Genomic DNA, 22,383 nt, shown 5'->3' on the forward strand with positions numbered 1-22,383 from the left:
ATATTTACTTTAACTTAAGATTACCTCTCTAGATTAAAGTAAATAAGTATCGGCGTACTTATAAAGCATTCTTTTAACGTACGAAATATATACTCCGCCTTTACGGTCTATTTAAATAGTTCTGTCTTTTTACTAGTAATTATTCCCTTAAGGAGGTTTATAATAAGTGCTACTATTACCGAGTATCGGTAAATAAACCCTCGATAAAAGTTTACGAAGCCTAAGAAAACCTAGATCTCCCGGAAAGTTTTCGGTATAGGTGTTAAGAATTGCCTCCGCGTAGCGTGTATGAAGACACGTAAGCACACAGGTAACCCTCGGGGTTCTTGAGTATCGGGGGTAGAGCAGAGGTCAATGTCGAACAGATCAACAGACGGGACACAGCACTTGTACTGTATCTCCTTGAGCGCAATGTTAACTGAAGTTGACTACACCTCCTATAGAAGTGTATCTAGCTGTGACTATATACACAGGTAGTTTTCCTATCTAGGAAAGTCTGGGCGTTGTATGGTTGCCTCCGTTAAGGCCCCATGCCCTATAACGATGCAACACATGCAATGGCTTATTTCCTTTTTAGGGTATCACGTGACCCGAGTCAGCCTTGCCAACGAGGCTGACTTCCTCGCTTGACCTTCCCTTCTATACCAGGCCCGGCAGGCCGTATAAAGGTCGGTTCGTAACAATAGGCTAATCCTAAATCGCCGCGACCCTCTCTAGGTCCATCGAGACGCCGTCGACTTCTATACGATACCTAAGGAAGTCGACCTCTTTCGTGAAGAACTTACATTTTAATAATTTTATATATAGATTATACCCCTTTAGCCTCTTGAGTATAAATAGTAAGTATCTTTTATACTCCTCCTCGTCGGCGCTAAAGATAAGTATATCGTCTATATATATAATATAAATATTATCTAGAAGGCCTAGAAGAGCTTCGTTAATATAGCTCTAAAATATTATTAAAGTATTAGTAAGCCCGAAAGGTATAACTAAATACTTAAAGTGCTTATATCGCGTATAAAATATAGTCTTTTAACAGTCCTTCTTTATAACTAGAATACGGTAGTACGCGTCCCTAAGATCTAGCTTAAAGAAGACCTTCGCGCTACTTAGGCGGTCTAGAATCTCCGGGATAAGGGGTAGGGGGTACCTATTCTTCTTCGTGATCCGGTTTAGGCCCCGATAGTCGACGCAGAGTCGCAGGGTACCGTCGGACTTAGGTACGAAGAGGATTAGTGCCCCGGCCGATAATTTACTCGGTTAAATTCACCCCTTTTCTAGGCTAGAATTAAGGTACTCGCGTAAGACCCGTAGTTCCTTCGTACTAAGAGAGTATATAGGGCCGTATAGAATTATTTCGCCCTCTTAGATCGGGATTTAATGCTTAGTTTTCGTATTAATAGCGAAAGGATCGCTACTAGGCTCTTAAAAGATAAAAGCGAACCGACTTAATCTCGCGTTAAGTGCTATCTCGCCGTAAGTTTCGTGTAACTCGCCCTTATTCTCGTTATCTTTCTAAATAGGTTATATATAAGCGATTAGGACTTTATTCTTCTCCGCCTTAGCCTCTAACTCTAATAGTAATATCTTAATTATATATAAGTCGGGTTTATCTCGGAAGCTCTATACACCGGTTAACTAATCTATATTAGGGTTAATATCTCTTAGCTAAGGAAATCTAAGAATAGCGTTATAGAATACAATTTTAGTTATAAGGAAATCCTAAGGGTGCGACTTATATATGTATCGATAGTCGGTTACTATCGTATCGAGGCGGTATTAACTATAGACTCTTACTACCTAGCCAGCTACTATACGGACTCGGATATTCGGCTCGATTAACTTTACGCCTAACTCCGCCACTAGCAGATATCTAATAAAGTTAGCTTACGCGCCGCTATTAAGCAGTGTACGAGCCGTCCTTATACCGTTTAGTCTAGTAAGGTAAACTTTTAGTATAAGTGCCTTAGGTACTGCCTTAGAGCTAGCGATTTCCTTATTAGTATTTAAGCCTAGCGCTACTACGGTACTTAGTAAGCTAGTACTTAATTTTTTAACTAGTCGCCCTTCTTCCCCTTCCCCTTAGTCTCCTTCTTTATATATAAGGAGGGTGCGTCTCGCGGTTTAGTTAGTCACGAGCGATAATCTCTCGCCTAATGCCCTCTCTTATAGTAGATATTACATTCTCCGTCGAAGGGTAACTTCGGTCTATTATCTCTATAACGGGCTTTCTTCGTTAGTAAGGGCGAGGTCCGCTCGCGAGGCGTACGGGAACCGTATAGGGATTAGTGGCGAGCGGGGTTAGTAGTAGTTATAGTTAATATAACCCTCTTTATTATAAAGGGTGCGACTCGCTCGGTACTTTCCCGCTTCTCTTTACTAATAATCTTTTTTAATCTTTAAGCTAATATTAGTATTTATACTTTAGAGGTAATATTCTCTAAGTCTCTCTAGATAGTATCTCGTAGTACTAGTATTAAAGTATAAAAAAAGGGCTTAGCCTTACCGCTCCTCTTTAGTAAGAGGGCTAATCTCCTCTTTTAAGAGTTCTATTTAGTGTACTAAGTCCTATATAGACTAGCTTACTTCTTACTTAAGAGTCGCGAGCGCGACTAGTGCTTCTCCCTTATGAATATCTACGTCTTTAGTAGTGTCCTTATACTATAAGATAAAGAGAGGCTACGACTCGGGGATAGGTTATACTAGCTAGCGGTCTTATCGCCAGCGGTTAATCGCGCGGTCTTCGAGCCCGTTAGCCGCGGTTCGTATATAGTATCTCTAGTCGAGAGTAACCTTAGGCGGAATCGTATTAAATACTATTTACTAGCTATTATTAAAGTCGTGTAAGGCTCGTATATTCTTCTTATTAAACTTTAGGGGCTGCTTAAGTATTCGTAATATCCGCTATAATTATTTATAATCTTTATTTACTTATGAGGAGCTATACAGTCGCTTACGACTTAGTAACGTTATACCTATAACTTCTATATATTATAGTAGCTCGCGGCTAGCCTTCTCTTCTTTCATCGCCTAAATCTCGTCCCGGAGTCGCTTACGTCTCAACTCGGTCTCGAGCGCTTTTCGCCGGGCGACGAGTTATTAGTATTCTTCATCTTTACCCTCTAAGGTATAAGGTGTCCTCGACTCGCGTGTAAGCGTCGGGGGTATTAAGTATACCTCGATAGGTTCATCGTTTATTGGGTTTTCTCGGGGGGCTATAGTTAAAGACCCGGCTTCTATAGGTGACCCCCGAGCTGCGGGTGTAGCTCTTTTAGACGCTATTACCGCCTATACTATTACTTCGTCCGACCGATTATATTAAGATGCTTTAAGAATATTAGGAATAGCCTATAGCGATAGGCAGAGAGTAATAGTGGTGGGATTTAATAATATTAGGTATCCCTAGACCTCTAGGTTAAACAGGACTTAAAGCATGAAAGGAGGGTAAGACTCTTATGCGAGCTGTATAAGAGATGAAGGCGTCCTCTTAGTAGGCTTAGTAAGCTCTGGTCGCTATTCCTGACACGTTATACGGGCGTGGTTTCGACGAATCTTGAGATATTAGTAATGCTTTTACGATAGTTGCTTTTAAGGACTGAAAAAACACCAACATTAAGAGGTTGAAGGACGTGCGATGAGTGTGAAGGCATATAAAGCAGCTGAACATTATAGGTAAAGCACTCGAACATAAACGCAATAGTAACGTGAGAGTTGTAGTTGTCGTAGAGGAGTAATCGGGGTGCTGTGCCATTTGCGGTTTGAGGGAGGAAGATCTCTTGTAACCAGCTTAACCCGACTGTATTTATTGTAAAGGCGTTCTCAGTACACTTGTAGTGCCAATTCGAGGGTGAGTTATGTGGGAACCATATTGACTGGAGGTCTTTACCTTTAAAAAGCACCAGCGGATCGATAAAACGACCCTCCGCCGAGCAGGCCTCGATTATAGTGACCTAGTCACGATTTTCAGGCGTCTTGCGATATGAACGTCTCTTATTGGTTATACTAATAACTCTTTGGTTGGTACAGACCCCCATAGCCAGTCCGGATTTATCGAAGTTCCATATATTGGCTGGTTTGATCTGATGACGGGTAATAATAGCGCGGAAGAGGGTAAAGAAGGTCTGAAGGGTATCTGGACTAGTATTTTCAACGCGTAGGTACTCGATCTTCCTTCCTACCTTTGATTTTATCTCTGGATGACGATTAAGAAAGCGTGTTGCCCAGTTTATGCCGACTGAAGTTGGGCCATCCGAGGTCTTTAAGATGAGGCCAGTAAACTCGCGTACTTGAGAGAAGGTTGGGGGGGCGCCAGCGTAGTCAAGATCGATAATCCATCGAACAAGAAGATCCTCTTATGTAGAGGACAGCAGCTGTTGGTCTTCTCTTACTGATTGTCGAGTTTGGCCTCCTTTCAGTCGACGACTCATGGTACTGAAGTCAACGCGGTATGCTGTCGCTGCAGATCGAATCGAGGGGTAATCGCCGCGCTGGAAGGCCCGGATTGCCTCCTGGAGGGTTTCTTCGGTATAGGAGGGCATGCTGACCAAGTATGAACAAGATAAGAGAGGTTTGTGGTGTGCTGGTGTGATATGAAAGAGAGAGGGTTGTTAAGAACGCGATTTGACGCGTAAATGCGGGGCTGTTGCAGTACGCGGTTGTTGCATTACACGGTGGTCTGACTTAAATGAGCTACGAGTTAGATGGACTTGCAACTAAAAGCAACGGCAAGTGCCGGGTAGAAATACCAGTCTATCGCGAAGATAGGCGCCTCCCTTGTGAACTCGTAAGGGATCCTCAATTGAAACGGGGATTCATGTCAGCGTCTCGCCCCTTTTCTTCTGGAAATCGAAATCATTGGAATATTGTTTTTGACATGTCTTTTTAAATCTCGATCTCGGTCTGGACCAGCGCTGATGACTGACCTTAACTGACCAACAGCCATCTACACAGTACAGGTACGTACTTTCCCCGTAGTGCTCGCTCTGGGATTTGGCCCTACACCATCGGAGCATGCATGTCTTTCGTGATCTAACGTGGGGTGGGTTGGGGTGGCGTGAAATGACATGATAGAACAGAACCTGACTGGTCAAGCACGCTCGCGGCAGGATCGGCTCTGTTCTGCTCTCATCCGATAATTATGATGATACGGATCGGTCTTTTCCTCTCTTGATGCACCGGCAACCGCATCCTTTTGTGGCCTCCATGGTGCCTGTGCATAGATACGACTTGTCTGCTCAGCCATATTCCTCCTCTCTCCGGCCGCTTTACTCCTTGCCCGTGGGGATCTTGAAGAATACACCCCTCTCCCCCTGCGACGGCGCCTTATCACACCTATAATACCCCTTGCGGTCGAACTGCAGAAAATCATCCACCTTGACGTCCCACACATTCACGTCCGCTACGGCCTCGGTCCTGAACTCGCTCTGCTTGGTCAGGAAGTCCTCCCAGTGCGCCTCGTCCTCTTCGGTCAACTTGTCCTTGGCGAGGAGGTGGTCGAAATCCACAAGCTCGACGGGCACGAGGTCCTGGTCTTTCGAAAGCCATGTGATTTTCTTCTTGGTGGCCTTGAAGTCCCCCTCCAGGTGGAGTTCGAGGGTCATGGAGGTGACGTTGCCCAGGTTGCTTACCCCGTCGGCCACGCCATCCGGGGTGGCTTGGGAGGCCGTGGAATTCGCGTATTCGATGTCCCGAACGTAGGCGTTGCCCCAGTTCATGAGGGTGATTTCTTCGTCCTTGGCGAACGTGCGGGCGTCGTCTTGCTCGATGAGGATGTTCTGCGAGTAGACGACCTTTTTGTCGCCGAGGTCGTACTTCGCGTGTTTGGGTTTCGTTTCTTCGTAGGGGCCGTCTTGTGGGAGGCCCGTGATCTTGCAGACCACGTGGGTGCTGTCCATCGCGGTGTACCTCGCGGCCGTGGGATCGATGACCTTCTTGTTCATCGTCCAGATGGTGTGCCAGTCCATGTTGACCACGTTCTTGCTGGGGCCTTGGGAGACCATAAAATCGCGCAGGCCCTCAACCGTCATGCCGCGTCTCCTTATGCCCCGGACGGTGGGGAACCGTGGATCGTCCCAGCCAGACACCACGCCTGCATTGACCAGCTTGGTGAGTTTTCTCTTGCTCATCAACGTGCGGACGAATTGGATTTTGGAAAAGGTCCATATGTAAACGGGTCGCAGCTCGAGAGCCTTCAGAATCCACTTGTACTGTGCGTCTTGGTCGTTGTACTCTGTTGTGCGGAGCGCGTGGGTGACGCCTTCGAGGGAGTCGACGACCGGACACGCGAACTGGTACGTCGGGTAGGCCTTGTATTTGTCACCGGTGCGGTGGTGGGGGGTTTGGGTCTTGGGACAACGGAAGATGACGGGATCGCGGAGGGAAGCGTTGTCGTTCGCGTGCGAGATTTTGGCGCGGATGCACCAGCGTTTCCCTTCCTCGGTGCCCTTTTTCATTTCCGTGAATCTTGCTAAGTTGTCCTCGATGCTGTCATCTCGGTGGACGCTCGGCTCACGTGCCAATCTCTGCGCGGACATAACGTCGCCGGGCGTGTCGTCGGCATACGCCTTTCCGGCCTGGATGATCTTCACACAGTACTCGTCAATTTGATCGAAGTAGTCGCTAGTATAAGAGATCACGTCCGGCTTAATCCCCAGTAACGCAACGTCCTCACGAATAGCGTCTTGAAACTCGGCATTCTCTTTCTCAGTGTTCGTGTCGTCGAACCGAAGGATCAACTTTCCGCCGGGGTATTGAATGTGTGCGAAATAGTCGTTCAACAGCGCGGCTTTGGAGTGCCCGATATGGAGGTATCCTGAGGGTTCGGGGGGGAAACGTGTGACGATGCCGGCGGCAGCGTTGGGAAGTTCCATTTGTTTGACTTTGGGGGCTTTCTTGCCCTTGGGCCCTGAGGCGTCTTTGACTTTGGGAGGTTTGTCCGTCATTTTGGGCAGAGTTCGAGCTTGAAGCAGGGAGAGGAGAGGAAGAGGGACGGCGAAAGAGGCTCATTCAATCCGCCGCACTTGGAATATTTCAGAGGCGCGGGGAAAGTGAGAGCCTCGCGTAAAATTGACAAATCGGCCAAGACAGAGTCCCATTGGCCGCTCATGTGCGCGAGGCTACCACAAGTGGTCGGAGCTGCATTGGACTTTTGCGTCGGGGTTGAGTATCTCGAACTGACGACCAGAACGGCTTCGCGCGTGGGACACCGATTCCCATGGAGCTCTCGCGCAGCCTGTCAAGGGCGACTAGAAGCCTTTGCCGTCTCACAACATCATCCTTCCTTGCCCCTCTCCTGACGCGGACGACGGCGCCATGCATTTCGATAGCGACACGGTCGTTTTCATCGGCTCCCGCACTGTCAGCTACGGGCGGACCCCGACAGCTCACAGACAAGGATAGAGCAGCCAGAGAAAAGGTCAAGCGGCGAAGAAAGAAGCATCGAGCATACAAGCAGCATAATCTGAAGGACATGCAGCAGTTCACGTTATGCGAAGCAATGAGGTACAACCCAATATTTCTGGCATGTCGTGCCGCTGCTAATCTCTGCTCCAGATATATCAAAGCCTTTGAGCTCGGTCAGAATCCCGACACCCCTAAATACGACATCCACGTCAAATTGCGCACGAAAAAGGACGGCCCAATAGTCCGCAACAACGTCCGCCTCCCCTATCCCGTGAAAACCGATATCAAGATCGTGGTCGTATGTCCACCGGACTCGAACGCGGCGAAAGCCGCTCGTGCAGCCGGTGCACATCTGGTCGGCGAGGAGGAGGTTTTTGAACGGGTCAAGTCTGGGAAGATAGACTTCGATCGAGTCATTGCCGTGCCAGAGAGTTTGCAGAAGATGAACAAAGAGGGTATTCCCAGGATACTGGGTCCCCGCGGGTTGATGCCGAATGTGAAGATGGGAAGTGTGGTCACGAATCCCGGTCCGGCCGTGAGAAACATGATGGGCGGAAGCACATACAGAGAGCGACAGGGGGTAGTGAGGATGGCGGTCGGACGGCTAAGTTTCACGCCGGAGATGCTGAGGGATAATGTCAAGGCGTATGTCACCGCGGTCAAGAAGGACGCTGCTGCATTGAGTGATCAGATTGCCAAGGAGGTGTATGAGGTTGTGCTGAGCTCGACGAACTCTCCGGGCTTTTCGCTCAACGGGGATTTCTATAGGCCGGGACCTGGAAATGCTACGCCCCAGCAGCTGGCTGTGGTTTGAAGGACGGGTTGTGCATTATGCACAGCAGCGGCGCAAGGGTATCAAAGTTTGCTGTTATCACTCTGCGATGGCTGCACGAACCTGCAGCATCTGCTGTTTGGTCTTGACTTCGGGCTCGCGCCTTATTTCCATATCGAGGTCCGACAAAAGAATCTCGTGGATCTTCCTTATGCGGCCTTCCTGTGCCAACATAAAGGGATGTTGCGGACTATGCCTGCCCACCAAATGCTTCAAGATGAGAAATTCTTCCGTCCTGCGCTTCAGACGTACTGTCATGCCCATAGTCTCGTCCGAGTCGTATTCGTCGTCGCGCTCATTGATCGTCGTTTCCTCTACCCATTCCTCGCTCCATTGCTGTTCGCCATCCTCTTCGACCTGAGCCTCGTGGATCGGCCCAACGACTTTCGGTTTCGCAATATTCAGCTTTTCCTCCAAAGCGTCCAATCGTTCCGCCACTTCAAGCAGCGCCCGCCCAACACTGGTCTGCTGCCTGATCGCCTTCTTCTGCTTCAACAAATCTGCAACCTCTTCCCTCCGTTGCTCCACCAAGTCCTTGACACCCTTGACATCCCTCTGGAACCCCAATAAGCCCACCCTGATATCCTCAATCTTTTCCTCCCCACCGGAAAGCGTACTCCCTAGGGACAGGAACTCCTGATAGTTGTCATTGACCAGGTCGACAAGTTCCCTGTTGAGAGTCTGGCTCAGGTCGCGGAGTTCTGTCTGCAGATCCTCGAGGGTCTGAAAGCGGTTTGACAGACTGGAGAGGAAGACTGCCGCGTCGAAGTCTGGAGCAAGGAATGATGACCGGTCGAGAGGTTTTGGAAACGGAAGGGAGGTGTCGTCGTTGTCGTCGAGGTCGGAGCCCGAGTCGGAGTTGCTGAACTGCGCGACGTCGTTAGAGGTGCTTGGTGCGGAGCGGAAGGAGGGTAGGAAGTACGAAGAAGCGGTTGCTCATTGTGACTTGCTTTGGTGGTTCCGCGTCATGCTCACGCTCATGCAGAGGTATCCATGTTGCGGTGGAGTGAGGGAGGAATCGATTTCAGCTCCACTAGCCTAGTGCCATCTATGCACTTCTGGGCGACCCGTCTCTTCGCTAGAGTACGTACTCGTAGACGTGTAGAACACGTTACTAGATCCGGTATCCTGGCAACCTGCTTAATCGAGCGTGGGGGGACCGGAAAAATTCCGGTGGGATGTTCATGCCATTACGGCAAAATTCGATTCTACAACATACGCGACAGCGTACTCCGTAACTCTGTCGCGATAGACTACTCCTTACCTTTACTTTCTGATGTACTCCATGCTCGAGCGACAGTCTTCCAAGGATTTCGGTCTATCGGCCTTTCTAACCATCGCAAGGCCATACTGCTATGGAAGGGACAGCGGATGCCAGATGACGAAGGTCTTTGTAGTCTACTTGGTCGTTCGGACTTCAATGGTAAGTATACCCCGCTCGAATCCGTGCTGGGACTATCTTGATCGAACTGTCTCTTCCGCAATGTAGAGCATATCATAGCTTCGACTCTTCCACGGTCTTTTCTCTTGCTTTGTTGGCTTCACGCTCATTCTGAATAGCCTTCATATCCCTCTCCCAAATTTTCCAAGGCGCATACTCATGGTCGGGCTGTCCAGCACCGTCACCCACGCCGCCTACAGTGTCCTCCAGATATCTCAGAACTGCGCTCCGCATTTTCACTAACCTTGCTTCCTTTGCTTGGATAGACGACCCTGCAATATCATGTGTGGCGTGCTCAATAATTGCGCTATGCCGCGAGAGCGGGGCGGTAGAACCAGACGATTCGATCGCCGCTTTCCACCGGCTGAGTAAAGCAGCTTTGTCCACGTGCGGAGGGATACTTTGGTCGTCTGCGCCTTGGAGCACCAGGATGCTGCGCTGGGATTTCTGTGCTGGTGGGGGAACAAGATGTGCGACGTGGCCGATCTGACCGAATGTCGCCTTCAAGCGCTCGTCGGACAGATCGCTGGAGAAGTAGTCGTCCATGCTCGGCTGGGTGGGGGAGTCGGGGGAGACAAGGCTCAGGAAACGGGAGATAGATACCGGAGAGGGACCGAAAAGAGGGGTCATCAAGTCGAATGGGAGAATTGTCGTCTTGTATTTCTCGAAGGGTGTGGATCTAATGACGGCAAGAGTGGCGTCGTACGCGGCTTTGGCGGAAGAATTGGTCTCCAACTCGTGCAGGATTGCTTCGCGGTCAGAGACAGGGGCCTGTAGGATGGCACCGGATATGTTTGGCCGCGGGGATGATGGGGAGATGGGGGAGACGAGGTAATGGAAGGAATCTTGACAGCCTGTCGAATGGCCCATTAGGATGACTGGTGTAGCCGGAGACTGAGTGATATTGTCACGGATGTAGGATATCGCCGTGGCGATCTCTTCGACCTGTTATCCGAGAAATGTCAACATTGCACGAGAGTGCTCAATTCGCGTGCATCAGGCTAGAGTTGAGACACGATTGTAAGAAGGTCCGCCATTAACACATATTTCCGCCACGCTCAACAAGCCCGGAGTGACTGTTCACGGCCTGCCTTGGGGCGGGGATAGCAACGACGGTCGTGAAAAGGGAGGACCCGTGCTAAGCGCGGTCATCCATTTTTGACACTGGTGGTAAAGGTCTTGTGCGTCAGCAATAATTTGTTCCCACTTACATCACGATCCAAATCGAACAGACCCCAGCTCCGTCCATTGCTCGATAGCTGTACTTGCATCACCCGCCATTGCTGATCTGGCACATCGCGCGGAAACAAGGCTGCCAGATCATCGAGGTAGCGCGGCCATCGGAAGTTGTCGTAGAGCCCGCCGACAAAGAGAAGAACATTCGGTGGAGACGACAGCTTCTCAGAAGGATCCTCCTTGTTGGACCTGTTGATGTATTCAAGGAGGAGAAGAGTACGCTTTGGGTGATATGCGTGGAGCAAGGTCTCCATCGAGAGACAAACGGGCTTCAACGTCCCGAGAGCACGGCTCCGCTTCAGATACGGGGAAGCGTCTGGTGGACTGTAGGACGGTGTCAGGAGTATCGAGGGCCGACCCGGCTCGAAGAGGATGATCACGAAAGACGCTGTGCAACACAATACAATTCTCTACCTAGGTATTTTTATCAGTAGTTCTCAGCAAGTTCACGAGAGTCTTGAGCCTCAGCGATGTCGAAGAAGCCCGGATTCACTGAAACGTCATTTGCAGCATGCGAGTATGTAGAAAGCCCTCCAACTCGACCACTGTTTCCTTCATTGAAGTATTGATCGATCACAGCGGAAAGAAACCCCTGGGACTCTGAGATGGCAACAAGCTTAGAAACACAGTTCTTCATTAAGACGGGGCATCATAGACCTGCCCGGAGCACCAGACGATGAGGTCGTCTCGGCTAACCTGCCACCCTTTTGAGCCCCAACACCTGCGCTCATCTCTTTCTACTCGCCATGAACCCGTCATAGAAAAGACGTTGATCTTGCCGTGAAGACAAGGCACCATGTCTGTCCTTCTACTTACCTTGTGCTACATGGTCAGTGCTGTAGCCGCTGCTTCTCTTCGAGTCTCAATTCCGGCCTCGCATGTGCTCCCTAACCCGAATACGTTACCGGCGTCAACTCATGCCATCCTCACTTCTGGCTCAGGACGGCCAATCCGCGCTGCGTTGAGGAAAGGCAACTACTTCGACTTCTCAGACATTCCAACAACTGGTTCGCATCTACTGGACATCTACAGCGACGAGTATGTTTTTGCACCTTACCGCATCGACATCTCCGCGTCCTCAAACTCCTCGACCGTCGTTACAGGAGCCTGGGAGACATACCGTGGGACAAGATGGGAAGATAGAGGCGTGGCTCTCGTCGCTGCACCGACGGAGCGGCTAGATTTGGCTGCCAAGGTCCTGTCGAAGAAGAACTTCTACGAGCAGCGACAGGGTTTCAACCCCATGAGTCTCCTCAAGAATCCAATGATACTCATGGCTGTCGTGGCTCTGGCCTTCACTTTTGGCATGCCCAAGCTCATGGAGAACATGGATCCTGAAATGAAGGCCGAATATGAAGAGATGCAGAAAAAGGGTCCCATGGGCGGTCTCTCTCGGGCGATGCAGGGCGGAGGTGCAGGTTCTGGGGCCGAGAGCTTTGATCTTGCTGGTTATCTGGCTGGCAGCAGTAAAAGCACTGGTAACGACCGCGGCTCCGACAGCATTCGCGAAAGGAAACGGTGATGAGCGGTTTGACATCTCACTGCCGCCATTGGGGCGAAATCAGCTCTTGGAGTTCAGTCTGGGAGGACCGGACCAGCTTTTGTGAGCTAGCCTTGCGATGATGCCGAGGCAGACCTTCGACCAGAAAGGGTACTGCAGTTCAGCCCCTGCTTTGGAGACCGCACAAGGCCATGGATCCGGACACTCCACGAGAGATGCCGTCGAAAGACTACGAGGACGCCAGGTTCGAATATTGCAGCACGGACGCTCGTGAGATGGGATTACTGGGCTTACGCGAATCCATTGAATCAGGCCAGCCGCCCTAGACATACTGCCTATGTGCGCCAATATGGTTCTCGGTGTCAGCCACCTCCATGCCACGTCAGAGTTACCTTGCTCCAAGCTTGTGTACCTCCTGTATGTACCTAAAGCCGCCGGTTCCAATGGTTGTAGGACAACATCTATCTAGGGTGTGTTGAGCCAGGCACCAAAAAATGATAGTCTGTATGGCGGCAATACAACGCTTACCAGCGTGGCAACAGCCATTTCGAAAGGCCAGACTTGGTGGAGACGACATGCAGCTCCAGCCTCGGGACAATGACATTCGGAACGCCGTCGGAACAGCACTTGGGTGATGGTCTTGTGCATCACAATCATGTATTTGGGGAGGCATATGAGAGGCGTTGGAAACCACTCCAAAAGACGCCAGGCAGTTCAGATATTCACGTTCAAATGTGACCGCTTCAAACCGCACAAAGTACAACAACATGCGGCGTGTAACCCGCTAGCAGCAGGAATGCTGACGGCGGATCTTGGCACCACTGCATCAATGCAGCTTGCTCACCACAGTATACCTCTTACATGAAGTGGGTACCCAAGCGGTGCGGTGTACTGACTATGAGTCATGTATTAGACCATGTGAAACAACAGAGCAAGCATTCCTGGCTGCGGGTATTCCCAATCTATACCCCGTATGGGGTGTTACTCTGTGAGTACACGGAGTCGTACGTGGTATGTCACGTGCACTACGCTTGGCGAACACCTTGTCAGGCGTCCCACGGCACCAGTTACATAGGCGGCGAGGGCGGGTCCACATCTATAATTACAGATTACCGACTGCAACTGACCACTGTTAGTCCAACACTGTACGGAGTACAACTGCCGCATCTAGACATGTACCTGCACTGCATCTCCCAGCAAGATGATGAAAAGCCCGTATACGTAGCAGGTGATGCATCCCGTCTGCCGTTTAGCTTCACCTATCGCCTGTACTACCCCTCGGCTCTCCTCAATCCTCGGGGGTATCCCCTCCTTGTTCTCTCGAAGAGCTGAGCTCGAACACTAAATACTAATACCCCACCGGTGAGTACTTTAAAGTTTCGCTCTTCCTCCTCATTCCTTGAGCCGGTGGTAGCAGTAGGAGTAAGACTTCAGCCATGGACGCCCAACTGAGACCCCTCTTCGAAGCGGCCGTGAAGGAGAAGAAATTGGCTGGGGTTGGGTATTTCATCGTCGACAAGAAGGGCAACTTCCTGTCCAAGGGAGCATTCGGCACAACTCATCTCCAAGATCCCGACGCCGCCCAATTTGACCTCGACACAACACTGCCAATATTCTCATGCACCAAACTCATCACGGCGCTTGCCGTCCTCCAACTGGTGGAACAAGGCAAGGTCGCCCTGGACGACCCTGTGGAGAAATACGTGCCCCGGATATCGAAGATGCAGGTTCTCGAATCCATCAAGCCAGGACCGGACGGCAAGCTGGACCCCGTCCTGCGGCCTCCAAAGACAAAGCCCACGGTCCTACACCTCATCACTCACACGCTAGGCCAGGCGTACGACTTTTTCGAGCCCCTCACTCTGGCATGGCGCGTACACACAGGCCGTCCACCCATGGGCTACCACAGCGTAGGGGACTGGGAGGACTTTGACACGCCCTTTGTATCCGACCCCGGGTCCAAATATATCTACGGCATCGGCATTGACTGGCTCGGATGGATCATTGAGGCTGTCTCCGGCGAGTCACTCCCGGACTACCTGGGAAACCATATCTGCAAACCACTCGGCATGAATGAAACGGGTGGGAAGCTCCCACCGGGCAAGAAAAACACGGCCGTCGTCCACTTCGACATGGAGGCCCAGGGCCTTGTCGGCAACAAGGATTTCTTTCTGAACGAATCCCCTCGACTCTGGGGCGGCGGTGGATTCCTGTACAGCACAATGAACGACTACGCGAAGTTACTAGTCGCGCTGCTCAACAACGGTGCGTCACCCACAACGGGGAACCAAATCCTCAAGCCCGACACCGTCAAGGACTATGTCTACAAAGACCTGCTCGGGCCTGAAGTCGATCGTTCCGCGCTAGGCGAAATCGGGTCGACTATCCCCATAGCGACGCTTGAGGGGACGTTTTTCCCGTCCATGCCCGTGGAGAAGAAAGGCTGGTCCGCCGGGTTCATGCTCAACCATGAGGACCTGCCGTACGGGCGAAAGGCCGGCAGCGGTGCGTGGGCCGGCCTGGGCAACCTGTTCTACTGGGTCGACCCGGCGACGGGCATCGCTGGCATGATTGGCACGTCTCTCTTGCCCTTTGTGAACCCGACGGTGATGAGGTTGTTTGACGAGATGGAGCGAGTCGCCTATGGGCACAACGTTGCCGGCGAGGGCGGCGTCGAGGACGAGAAGAGGAGTTACATGCCCAAAAAGAAGGCGGAGGTAGCGGCCGCTGCGAGTTAGCCGTGTCTAGAGAGAGCACACCCTCGTACAGTATGGGTTGTGGTTACATTAGCGGATTCGTACGTTAGCAATGAGGGGAGCGGGAGTTGGGGCGCCCGCCGAACTTGGGAAACATGGGCAACGTGGGGCCGCTGTACAGATTTCCCCGTGTCTCTGACAATGTCACGACTGCCTTTCGTTCGGTTAGCGATGCCAGATGAGATACAAGTGGGTTTCCTGGGAGGTTTACAATGCAAGATGACGCCGATCACCTCGACGGCTATCTCGTATTATTGGTTTCCTGGACCGCGCCGTCGGCTCTGCTGGATCTCGAGCTGAGCCTTAGTTACTAGTATTGCTGACCGCGATTCCAACCCGCTCCTACAAACCAGACCAAACCTTAGTTCAGCTGGTATCCGTGCTTCTTACATTCTTACATGTGCCCTCTACGCTAAACAGATCGGAACCCAACCAAGGTAGGCAGCATCCTGTGTGATAGGAAATGTAGAGCATACAGGTAGGAGGTAGTTCTTCAGGCCATCCATCTTATAGTAACCCTGCCCATAATTAGGAGAGGGTGAGATAAGGATCAGGCCGACAATCCAAAATGCGCGCATGCGGACACGGACGCGGCCGCGCACCCGCACCCGCACCCGCAAATTGGTCGCGTTCTCGGTGAGAGAGGAACCGAGACTGAGCAGTAATTCACAAGATGGTACTGATGATTGACCTTGCACATTGGCAGCCCTGATCTTCTTAATCAGGATCCGGACCGGGTACGGAGCCGAGGCAGCCTAAGAGGTACATGAAGCTACGTGGGTACGTGTTGGATGAGGTGTGTCGGGTTCAACGTCGATGACAAGCCTACAGCTATAGCTACGGCTACAACCAGAGGCAACATGGCCTGAGCTTGCCAGCGCTGAAGAGGGTAGAATGGAAAGGGATAACCGTTGCGAAGCATACGCACGGGACGGTAAGCGGCAATGGGTCCGTGCTGGGACAGGAACCGTACGCGGGTACAATCACTTTGACAACCACTTCCTCAGTCCAGCTTCATTGATGTAGGGTTTCAACATCACGATTTAGGATACGTCGTCCCGCTAGTCTCTCGTCATCAAAACGTACTGGTTGTAAATGCACATAGACTTCAACTGATGCATCGGCCGAGGACTGCAGACCATTCGACACGGTCGGCTATCTCAGTCTCAATACAATGGCATACTTCCCTTGGTGGTCTGGAAAGCCTGCTCCATGATCTCCAGGCCTTGATCGAGTTGCTCCCTCGTAATGACAATCGGCGGCGCAATCCTGAACACACCACCGAAACTGGAGTGGCTGCTCAGGTTGGCCCACAGACCCAGATCGTACATCTTGCTGGCGATGTTCCTGGCTAGCTCGGTCGCTGGGCTCTTCTTCTCACGACCACCCACGATTTCCACCCCAGCCATCAACCCGCGGCCACGCACGTCGCCGATGCATGCATAGCGAGATTTCAGCCTCAGAAGCCCGGCCTGCAAGTGGAGACCCATCTCACGCGAGTGCTGGACCAGATCGTCCCGCACGACGATTTCTAGAACTTTGTCACCCACGGCTGCAGGCAAGGGATCATTGACATGTGTCGTGTAGAAGCAAAAGTCTCTCTCGGCACAAACCCGTTCGATCTGGGTACTCATCACCACGGCACTAAGGGGCAGACCGTTGCCCAAAGTCTTGCTCAGCGTCAAGATGTCGGGGACGACGTCTTCGTGGTTGATTGCGAAGAGGTCGCCGCATCGGCCGACGCCGGTCTGCGCTTCGTCCACGATGAGTAACATGCCGCGGCGCTCACAATGCTTCTTGAGGGCTTTGAGGTACCCCCGCGGGAGGACGTGCATTCCTGCACTGGACTGGATGCACTCGACTATGCAAGCCGCTAGTGAGCCGCATGACGCGCGATCGATCAGCTCCCAACCATAGTTGAGTTCCGTCTCCCAATCGTAGCTGCCGTCCGGGTTGCGGAAGATGGATCGATAAGCATTGGGTGGCGGGAGCATATGCATTCCTGGCATCAGGGGTCCTTGTCCCCTGCGGCCAAAGTGGTATTGTGTTCCCAAAGCTTGGGCGGTGACGCCGTGCCAACTGGCGCCCAAACCCACAATCTCAAACTTGCCAGTGTATACCTTTGCCATTTTGATGGCGGCCTCGTTCGATTCGCCGCCCGTGCTGAGGAAGAATGCCTTGTCTAGCCCCGTTGGCAAGAGCGTTGTGAGGCGCTTTGCTAGATTGATGACTGGTGGGGACAGCATCCCGGAGAACAGGTGGTCCAGGTTTGCGGCATGTTCGTCGATTGTTGATACGATCTCAGGATGGCCGTGGCCTATCAAGCAGGACATCTGTCCAGAGGTCCAGTCGAGGCATTTGTGACCAGAGGCAGTGTACACGTAGAGGCCTTTGCTGCCGACGATAATGTCCTTTTCGAACTTTGTGCCATAATTTGCAAGGCAGGATCTTGCTGTTTCGGTGAGCTCGTCGTCGTTGATGTCGCTGTACAGTGTGGGTCTGTCGAGGTTGCTTGATTTGGCGCTGGGAATGATGGAGGGGAAACTGTCTTCGATCAATGGAGCCATGGCTTCCTTTACCTAGAATAGTTTGTGGTAGCCAGGCTGATTCTTGGACTGCCACACGTACTGACAAAGATTGCAGATGGGGGAATTCTGTAGAGTGGTCATTCCTCGGCAGCGTGACTGTTCAATGGCGAGCAGTGATATACAAGCGATTATGGAGTTCGCCGACGGTAAGTGACGGGCTTGACTGGAGCCTTGGCGATGTAGGCTTACCTGATGTGGCAAGGTCTCACTGACGACTGGTGAAAACATTGCCCCTCTCTAGGTCCGGAGTTGGAGTGACGGTAATTACGGAATTTGAAGTTCTTGTAACGAGGTTTGCTTGAGAAGAGGCCACGCTTCAACCCCACCGCGGTGCTTTGTTGTCGTAGCGGCATGCTGAGACGGGGGCGAGAGGACGAGGATAGCGGGGAGTTCAAATCAGGTGGCAATGTGCATGGTAAGGTGAGTGCGGTGATCAAGGGCTGGCCTCGGGATGCTCACTCAAGCACCGCTGCATTTTCGCTGATTCCGCCCGACGGAAAAGTATCGATTGCGACTTCATGTACCTCGTGTTCTGCGTAGCCCGGTGTTCGCCCTTGGCATACATAAGAGGATTCCGCTGCGGAAAGTGCAGGTGCTGTTTGTCTGAAAGATAGATGAGCTGCTGCAAGCATAAGTGGCACCGTCTGGCATTCGGGGCCACAGACCTTCGCAAACAGAGAGCAGTTCGTCGGCAACCCGCTCGCCTTTACCGTCATCCACAGCAAAGTCCTCGATCAATGCCGGCGAAAAAGGGGTAGCTTTGACGTTGGAGTGACCGTGTCTTGGGTGAAGAGTGAGCAGATTGGGCGCAGGCTCCAGCGGCATCTCGCGTCGGCACCATGGGCCACATCCGGCTTAGCTCCCTCAGCAACAAGCGTGGCAGACCAGAACCACGTGATGATGGCCTCGTTGCCTGGGACTCTGCTGGTCGCCCTTCTCCAGCTCTGGGCTTCCCTCCATCAAGGCCGCCGACTGCCACTGTCATCGACACTACACCTTGGACACCCACGGACTCCACGACGTCACCATCGCCAGCTACGGGTGCCGCTGTTGCGGAGCCGTCAACGCCATATGTGCAGGTAGAGATTGTTCGCCAGGACGGCTACCCCTCCATCATGAAAACCGCCCGCCCTTACCGCTCCCACAAGTATCCCGCCTGTGCACGCTGCCATAAACGTCGATCACGATGTACCATCGAAATTCCCGGTCAAGCATGTTTACTGTGCCGCATGCACGGCGTGCCTTGCTCGTCCGCAACGGCAAAGAAGGACGACCGTGTGACGCCCAAAATTGGGTTTGTCCATCGATCTCTGATCACCGACGAGAGGTCCCTTGAGGGCTTCTCGCACATCGTTGGACCCGTCATCGCACGCGACACTCAGATTCTTGATCAGTACTTGCCCCAAGCTGACGGGACATCAGGACATGTTCCTATCCAACCTAATATCGGGAGGCGCGATTCTCAGAAGCCCATCTATCATGTTCCTATCCCGCCCCGCCGGCCGAGCCCGACGGATTGCCATTGTGCTAGGAATATGCCTGGCGAGTTACTGGATCAAGTTGAGCCGTTTATCGACAAGCTGTTGGCGAACTATTACGAGCATTTCCACCCTTGTTATCCCGTCACAGAGGAGGAGTGTATCATGTCGAGGTGCAAGGATCGAAATCAAATGCCTCAAACCTTCTTGGTCAACTTGGTCGCGTATGCTCTATTTTACTGGGACGCCTCTCCAGCACTGAATGGGTATGCGCGACCAGATCAGGACTTCGCATGGCAAACAGCCGTCGCCGCGAATATCACGGATATGCAAAAAGGCGACCTAGCAACCATTGTCTCCATATGCATTGACATCTCCGGAAGACCGTCTCGGTGCCTGGTGAAGAACGTTGCTGAAGTTGCAAGAGCGGTCGCATTGTCTCATGCAATTGGTCTCAATCACGACTGCAGTGAGTGGAAGATTAGTGATATGGAGAAGAGGCTGCGATGGAGAGCCTGGTGGGCAGTTGTGATCCAGGATCGGTGGTTCAACTTTGCGCAGGGAACGCCGCCCTACATCTCCAAAGGACACTATGACGTCCCGCTCCCGACTGTGGAGTTGCTCACTCAGGGCCGAGGCGGGTCAGTCAAGCATGCACGAGCAGCAGACGTCTATATCCACCTCTGCCGGCTGACAGAAATTGTTGGAGATGTCCTGCCACTGATCTACCACATCCGGTCCGGCAATGACAGCATCGCCGCCGAGCAGACGTCGAGATCGGAAATCGAACTCAACCGGTGGATGGAGAGCCGCCCGAGCTGGCTTAATCTGAATGACTTTCACAACAGACCACCGGTACCGGGCCTAGTGAACCTACAACTATCATACCTCTCGGTACGCATGCTCCTCCGCCGCATAGCTTGGCATGAAATCAGCCAGCGAGAAAGCGACCCGGCCTCATCCTGGCTTCTGGGCTGTCAAGCCGCCGCCGAGGATATCGTTCGATTTGCCACGTCCTTGCACAAGCAAGACCTAGCAGGGTTCTGGTTGCCTTACAACGCCCATCATTTCACCTCGGCCGTGACGCTCCTCCTCCGCTGCGCCCTGCAAGCGAGCTACTCCAACGTGCGCACTCAATGCATGTCCAGCGCCCGCACGCTGGTCGACTGCCTGCGTAGACACCACGAGGACCATCAATGGGATCTCGCCGAGACCGCCCTCTCACAGAGCGAAACCGTGCTGAAACGCATCGAGGATTCCCTGCCCAAGACGCCCATGGCCAGGACACTCGATGTGGCCACTATCACTATGCATCACGACCACATGGATACCCGTGGGTATGGACGCGAGGATCATCACCTCGGTGACCCATTACCAGAGGAGCCATTCTTCACACAGCAGGGCAGTATCGAGGAGTTGTTTCCTGAGATATTTTCCGATTTCTCGGACACAGCCTTGTTTGGGGGCTCGATCCGGACCGAGTATACGGTATGATGTACAAGTACGAAGATTTTAAGGGTAGCATCTGGATATTAGATTTGGCCGACTGTGTCTTCGCAGACACGCATGTTTCCTTGTTCCGTATGGTCGGTCGGCCTAGGCGCAACCGCTCCAAGCAGAGTACATACGTCTCGTGACTATCCAGACAGAGACGTGGAGCGATGTTGCCACCCCAGGGCCAGAGGTATTGGACAGATCTGACGGCAATGTCGACCACCACACAAACATAGCCAGGGCGGATCACAATATCAAGTCCATACTTGATCAGATATCTTCAATTCACATGGATGGATTGCGCCACAACGCCGGCCATCAAAGTCGCCCAATGCTTCAGTACGGGCGATACACATTGCACACTTCCATGGAACAGAATTTCCACGGCCGCCTCCGCCTCCATGAAAACAAGGTACCGCACAACGTGTTCCCAGCTCTTAAGTGGCGCGGCGCGCCCGAGATCAGACGGCGAGACCATCATTTCAAAAGACTACTCGTAATAGATAGCTGCTGAACACCAACCTACCTCGCTCTACCATCTTGTACGCAAGGGGATATCTCGCGGCTGGCTCTCAAGCGACTCTCTCTCTACTCTGTTCTGCTCTCCCTCTACCACGCCATATCACTTCTGCGGCCCAATGTTGGGCACGCGACGCGAAGGCGCAAAAATCTATACCGATACTAATGCCAAGGCCAGCATATATTCACACCAATGCTACTGCCACGATCAAGTCTGATCAAGTCTAGCCATGATCTGGTATGGTCTGCTCTGATATGTATGCCCCAGCGTCACAGACTCTAGGGTACTCTGGGTCCGCCTGCCGAAACGCATATACCTCTTTCTATAGGCTAGTCTATTCTATCCACCCCTTGCGGAAATGGTCAACAAAGCCAAGTGAACCGGAAGGAAGGAAGGAGGATGAAGGCTGTTCTGGAACTCGGCCTGACAGTACCTTTGGACCGGCATCGAGCCGTCAGACTATAACGAATGGGCCCGCCTACATATCATCTCCTATGCCATCATTTCCTGTTGATGCGTACTGTACCTTGGCACCTACCTAGGTACCTACCTACCTGGGGCGACGCTGGATTTTGTTGGGAAAAAAAAACAGAAAGGTCGCTCAGGGCATGGCATGCTAGAGCAGGAAAGGGCAGGCACGGGCAGGCCAGACCAGGCCAGGTCAGTGGATATTGGAAAATGGATCCCTTGTTTTCGAAAGCCCTCACACACGTCCCTGCGAGGTCTTTCTTGCATCTTGCGTCTCGGTCATCTTGCATTTCGCCCCTTCATGAACGATGATGGCGCGTAGTAGAGTGAAGGATCTATGTACTGTATTTCGCCTCCCGACAGTATCAGGTACGTTTTCAACTCTGTAGATGAACGAAAACACCCCCTTAAACCTCACAATCTCTGGCGTTCTTCTTTCTGGCGTAGAATAAGAGGTGAACTGTTCGAGTTTGAAGTTGTCGCATTTGTTTCAGCTCACGATAGAGCACTCAGGATACTCTCTACTAATTACAGTAGTCTCTCCGGGCACACGGCTCCGGGCAATCTGCTCCGTCCCGTTCCAGGTCCTCTGGTAGAGTCCGGGAACAACATCGCTGGACCCGAATGGGCTGAACTCCTCCAGTCTCGCCAACACAGGACTCATTGCT

General features: G+C 52.0%; 8 protein-coding genes across 8 annotated transcripts; 4 read left to right on the forward strand and 4 right to left on the reverse strand.

Moving 5' to 3' along the window:
* Positions 1-5,264: 5,264 nt before the first annotated feature.
* A1O7_05000 (glutamyl-tRNA synthetase) lies at positions 5,265-6,941 on the reverse strand (the record flags this gene model as incomplete). Its single annotated transcript, XM_007759010.1, has 1 exon — positions 5,265-6,941. One exon carries the CDS (start codon positions 6,939-6,941, stop codon positions 5,265-5,267), a length of 1,677 nt encoding a protein of 558 aa, XP_007757200.1.
* A 272-nt stretch (positions 6,942-7,213) lies between these two features.
* A1O7_05001 (uncharacterized protein) lies at positions 7,214-8,215 on the forward strand (the record flags this gene model as incomplete). Its single annotated transcript, XM_007759011.1, has 2 exons — positions 7,214-7,500; positions 7,552-8,215. 2 exons carry the CDS (start codon positions 7,214-7,216, stop codon positions 8,213-8,215), a joined length of 951 nt encoding a protein of 316 aa, XP_007757201.1.
* Positions 8,216-8,272: 57 nt separating this feature from the next.
* A1O7_05002 (uncharacterized protein) lies at positions 8,273-9,173 on the reverse strand (the record flags this gene model as incomplete). Its single annotated transcript, XM_007759012.1, has 2 exons — positions 8,273-9,100; positions 9,156-9,173. The coding sequence occupies 2 exons, from the start codon at positions 9,171-9,173 to the stop codon at positions 8,273-8,275; spliced, it is 846 nt and encodes a 281-aa protein (XP_007757202.1).
* Positions 9,174-9,728: 555 nt separating this feature from the next.
* A1O7_05003 (uncharacterized protein) lies at positions 9,729-11,164 on the reverse strand (the record flags this gene model as incomplete). The annotated part of the gene is made up of 2 exons (XM_007759013.1): positions 9,729-10,619; positions 10,886-11,164. 2 exons carry the CDS (start codon positions 11,162-11,164, stop codon positions 9,729-9,731), a joined length of 1,170 nt encoding a protein of 389 aa, XP_007757203.1.
* Positions 11,165-11,706: 542 nt separating this feature from the next.
* A1O7_05004 (uncharacterized protein) lies at positions 11,707-12,432 on the forward strand (the record flags this gene model as incomplete). The annotated part of the gene is made up of 1 exon (XM_007759014.1): positions 11,707-12,432. One exon carries the CDS (start codon positions 11,707-11,709, stop codon positions 12,430-12,432), a length of 726 nt encoding a protein of 241 aa, XP_007757204.1.
* Positions 12,433-13,847: 1,415 nt separating this feature from the next.
* A1O7_05005 (beta-lactamase) lies at positions 13,848-15,149 on the forward strand (the record flags this gene model as incomplete). The annotated part of the gene is made up of 1 exon (XM_007759015.1): positions 13,848-15,149. One exon carries the CDS (start codon positions 13,848-13,850, stop codon positions 15,147-15,149), a length of 1,302 nt encoding a protein of 433 aa, XP_007757205.1.
* Positions 15,150-16,333: 1,184 nt separating this feature from the next.
* On the reverse strand, positions 16,334-17,734 carry A1O7_05006 (2,2-dialkylglycine decarboxylase (pyruvate); the record flags this gene model as incomplete). Its single annotated transcript, XM_007759016.1, has 1 exon — positions 16,334-17,734. The coding sequence occupies one exon, from the start codon at positions 17,732-17,734 to the stop codon at positions 16,334-16,336; it is 1,401 nt and encodes a 466-aa protein (XP_007757206.1).
* An 860-nt stretch (positions 17,735-18,594) lies between these two features.
* On the forward strand, positions 18,595-20,727 carry A1O7_05007 (uncharacterized protein; the record flags this gene model as incomplete). The annotated part of the gene is made up of 1 exon (XM_007759017.1): positions 18,595-20,727. The coding sequence occupies one exon, from the start codon at positions 18,595-18,597 to the stop codon at positions 20,725-20,727; it is 2,133 nt and encodes a 710-aa protein (XP_007757207.1).
* Positions 20,728-22,383: the final 1,656 nt, after the last annotated feature.

This window comes from Cladophialophora yegresii (genome assembly GCF_000585515.1).
Source record: "Cladophialophora yegresii CBS 114405 chromosome Unknown aczIN-supercont1.3, whole genome shotgun sequence".
NCBI classification, from domain to species: Eukaryota; Fungi; Ascomycota; class Eurotiomycetes; order Chaetothyriales; family Herpotrichiellaceae; genus Cladophialophora; species Cladophialophora yegresii.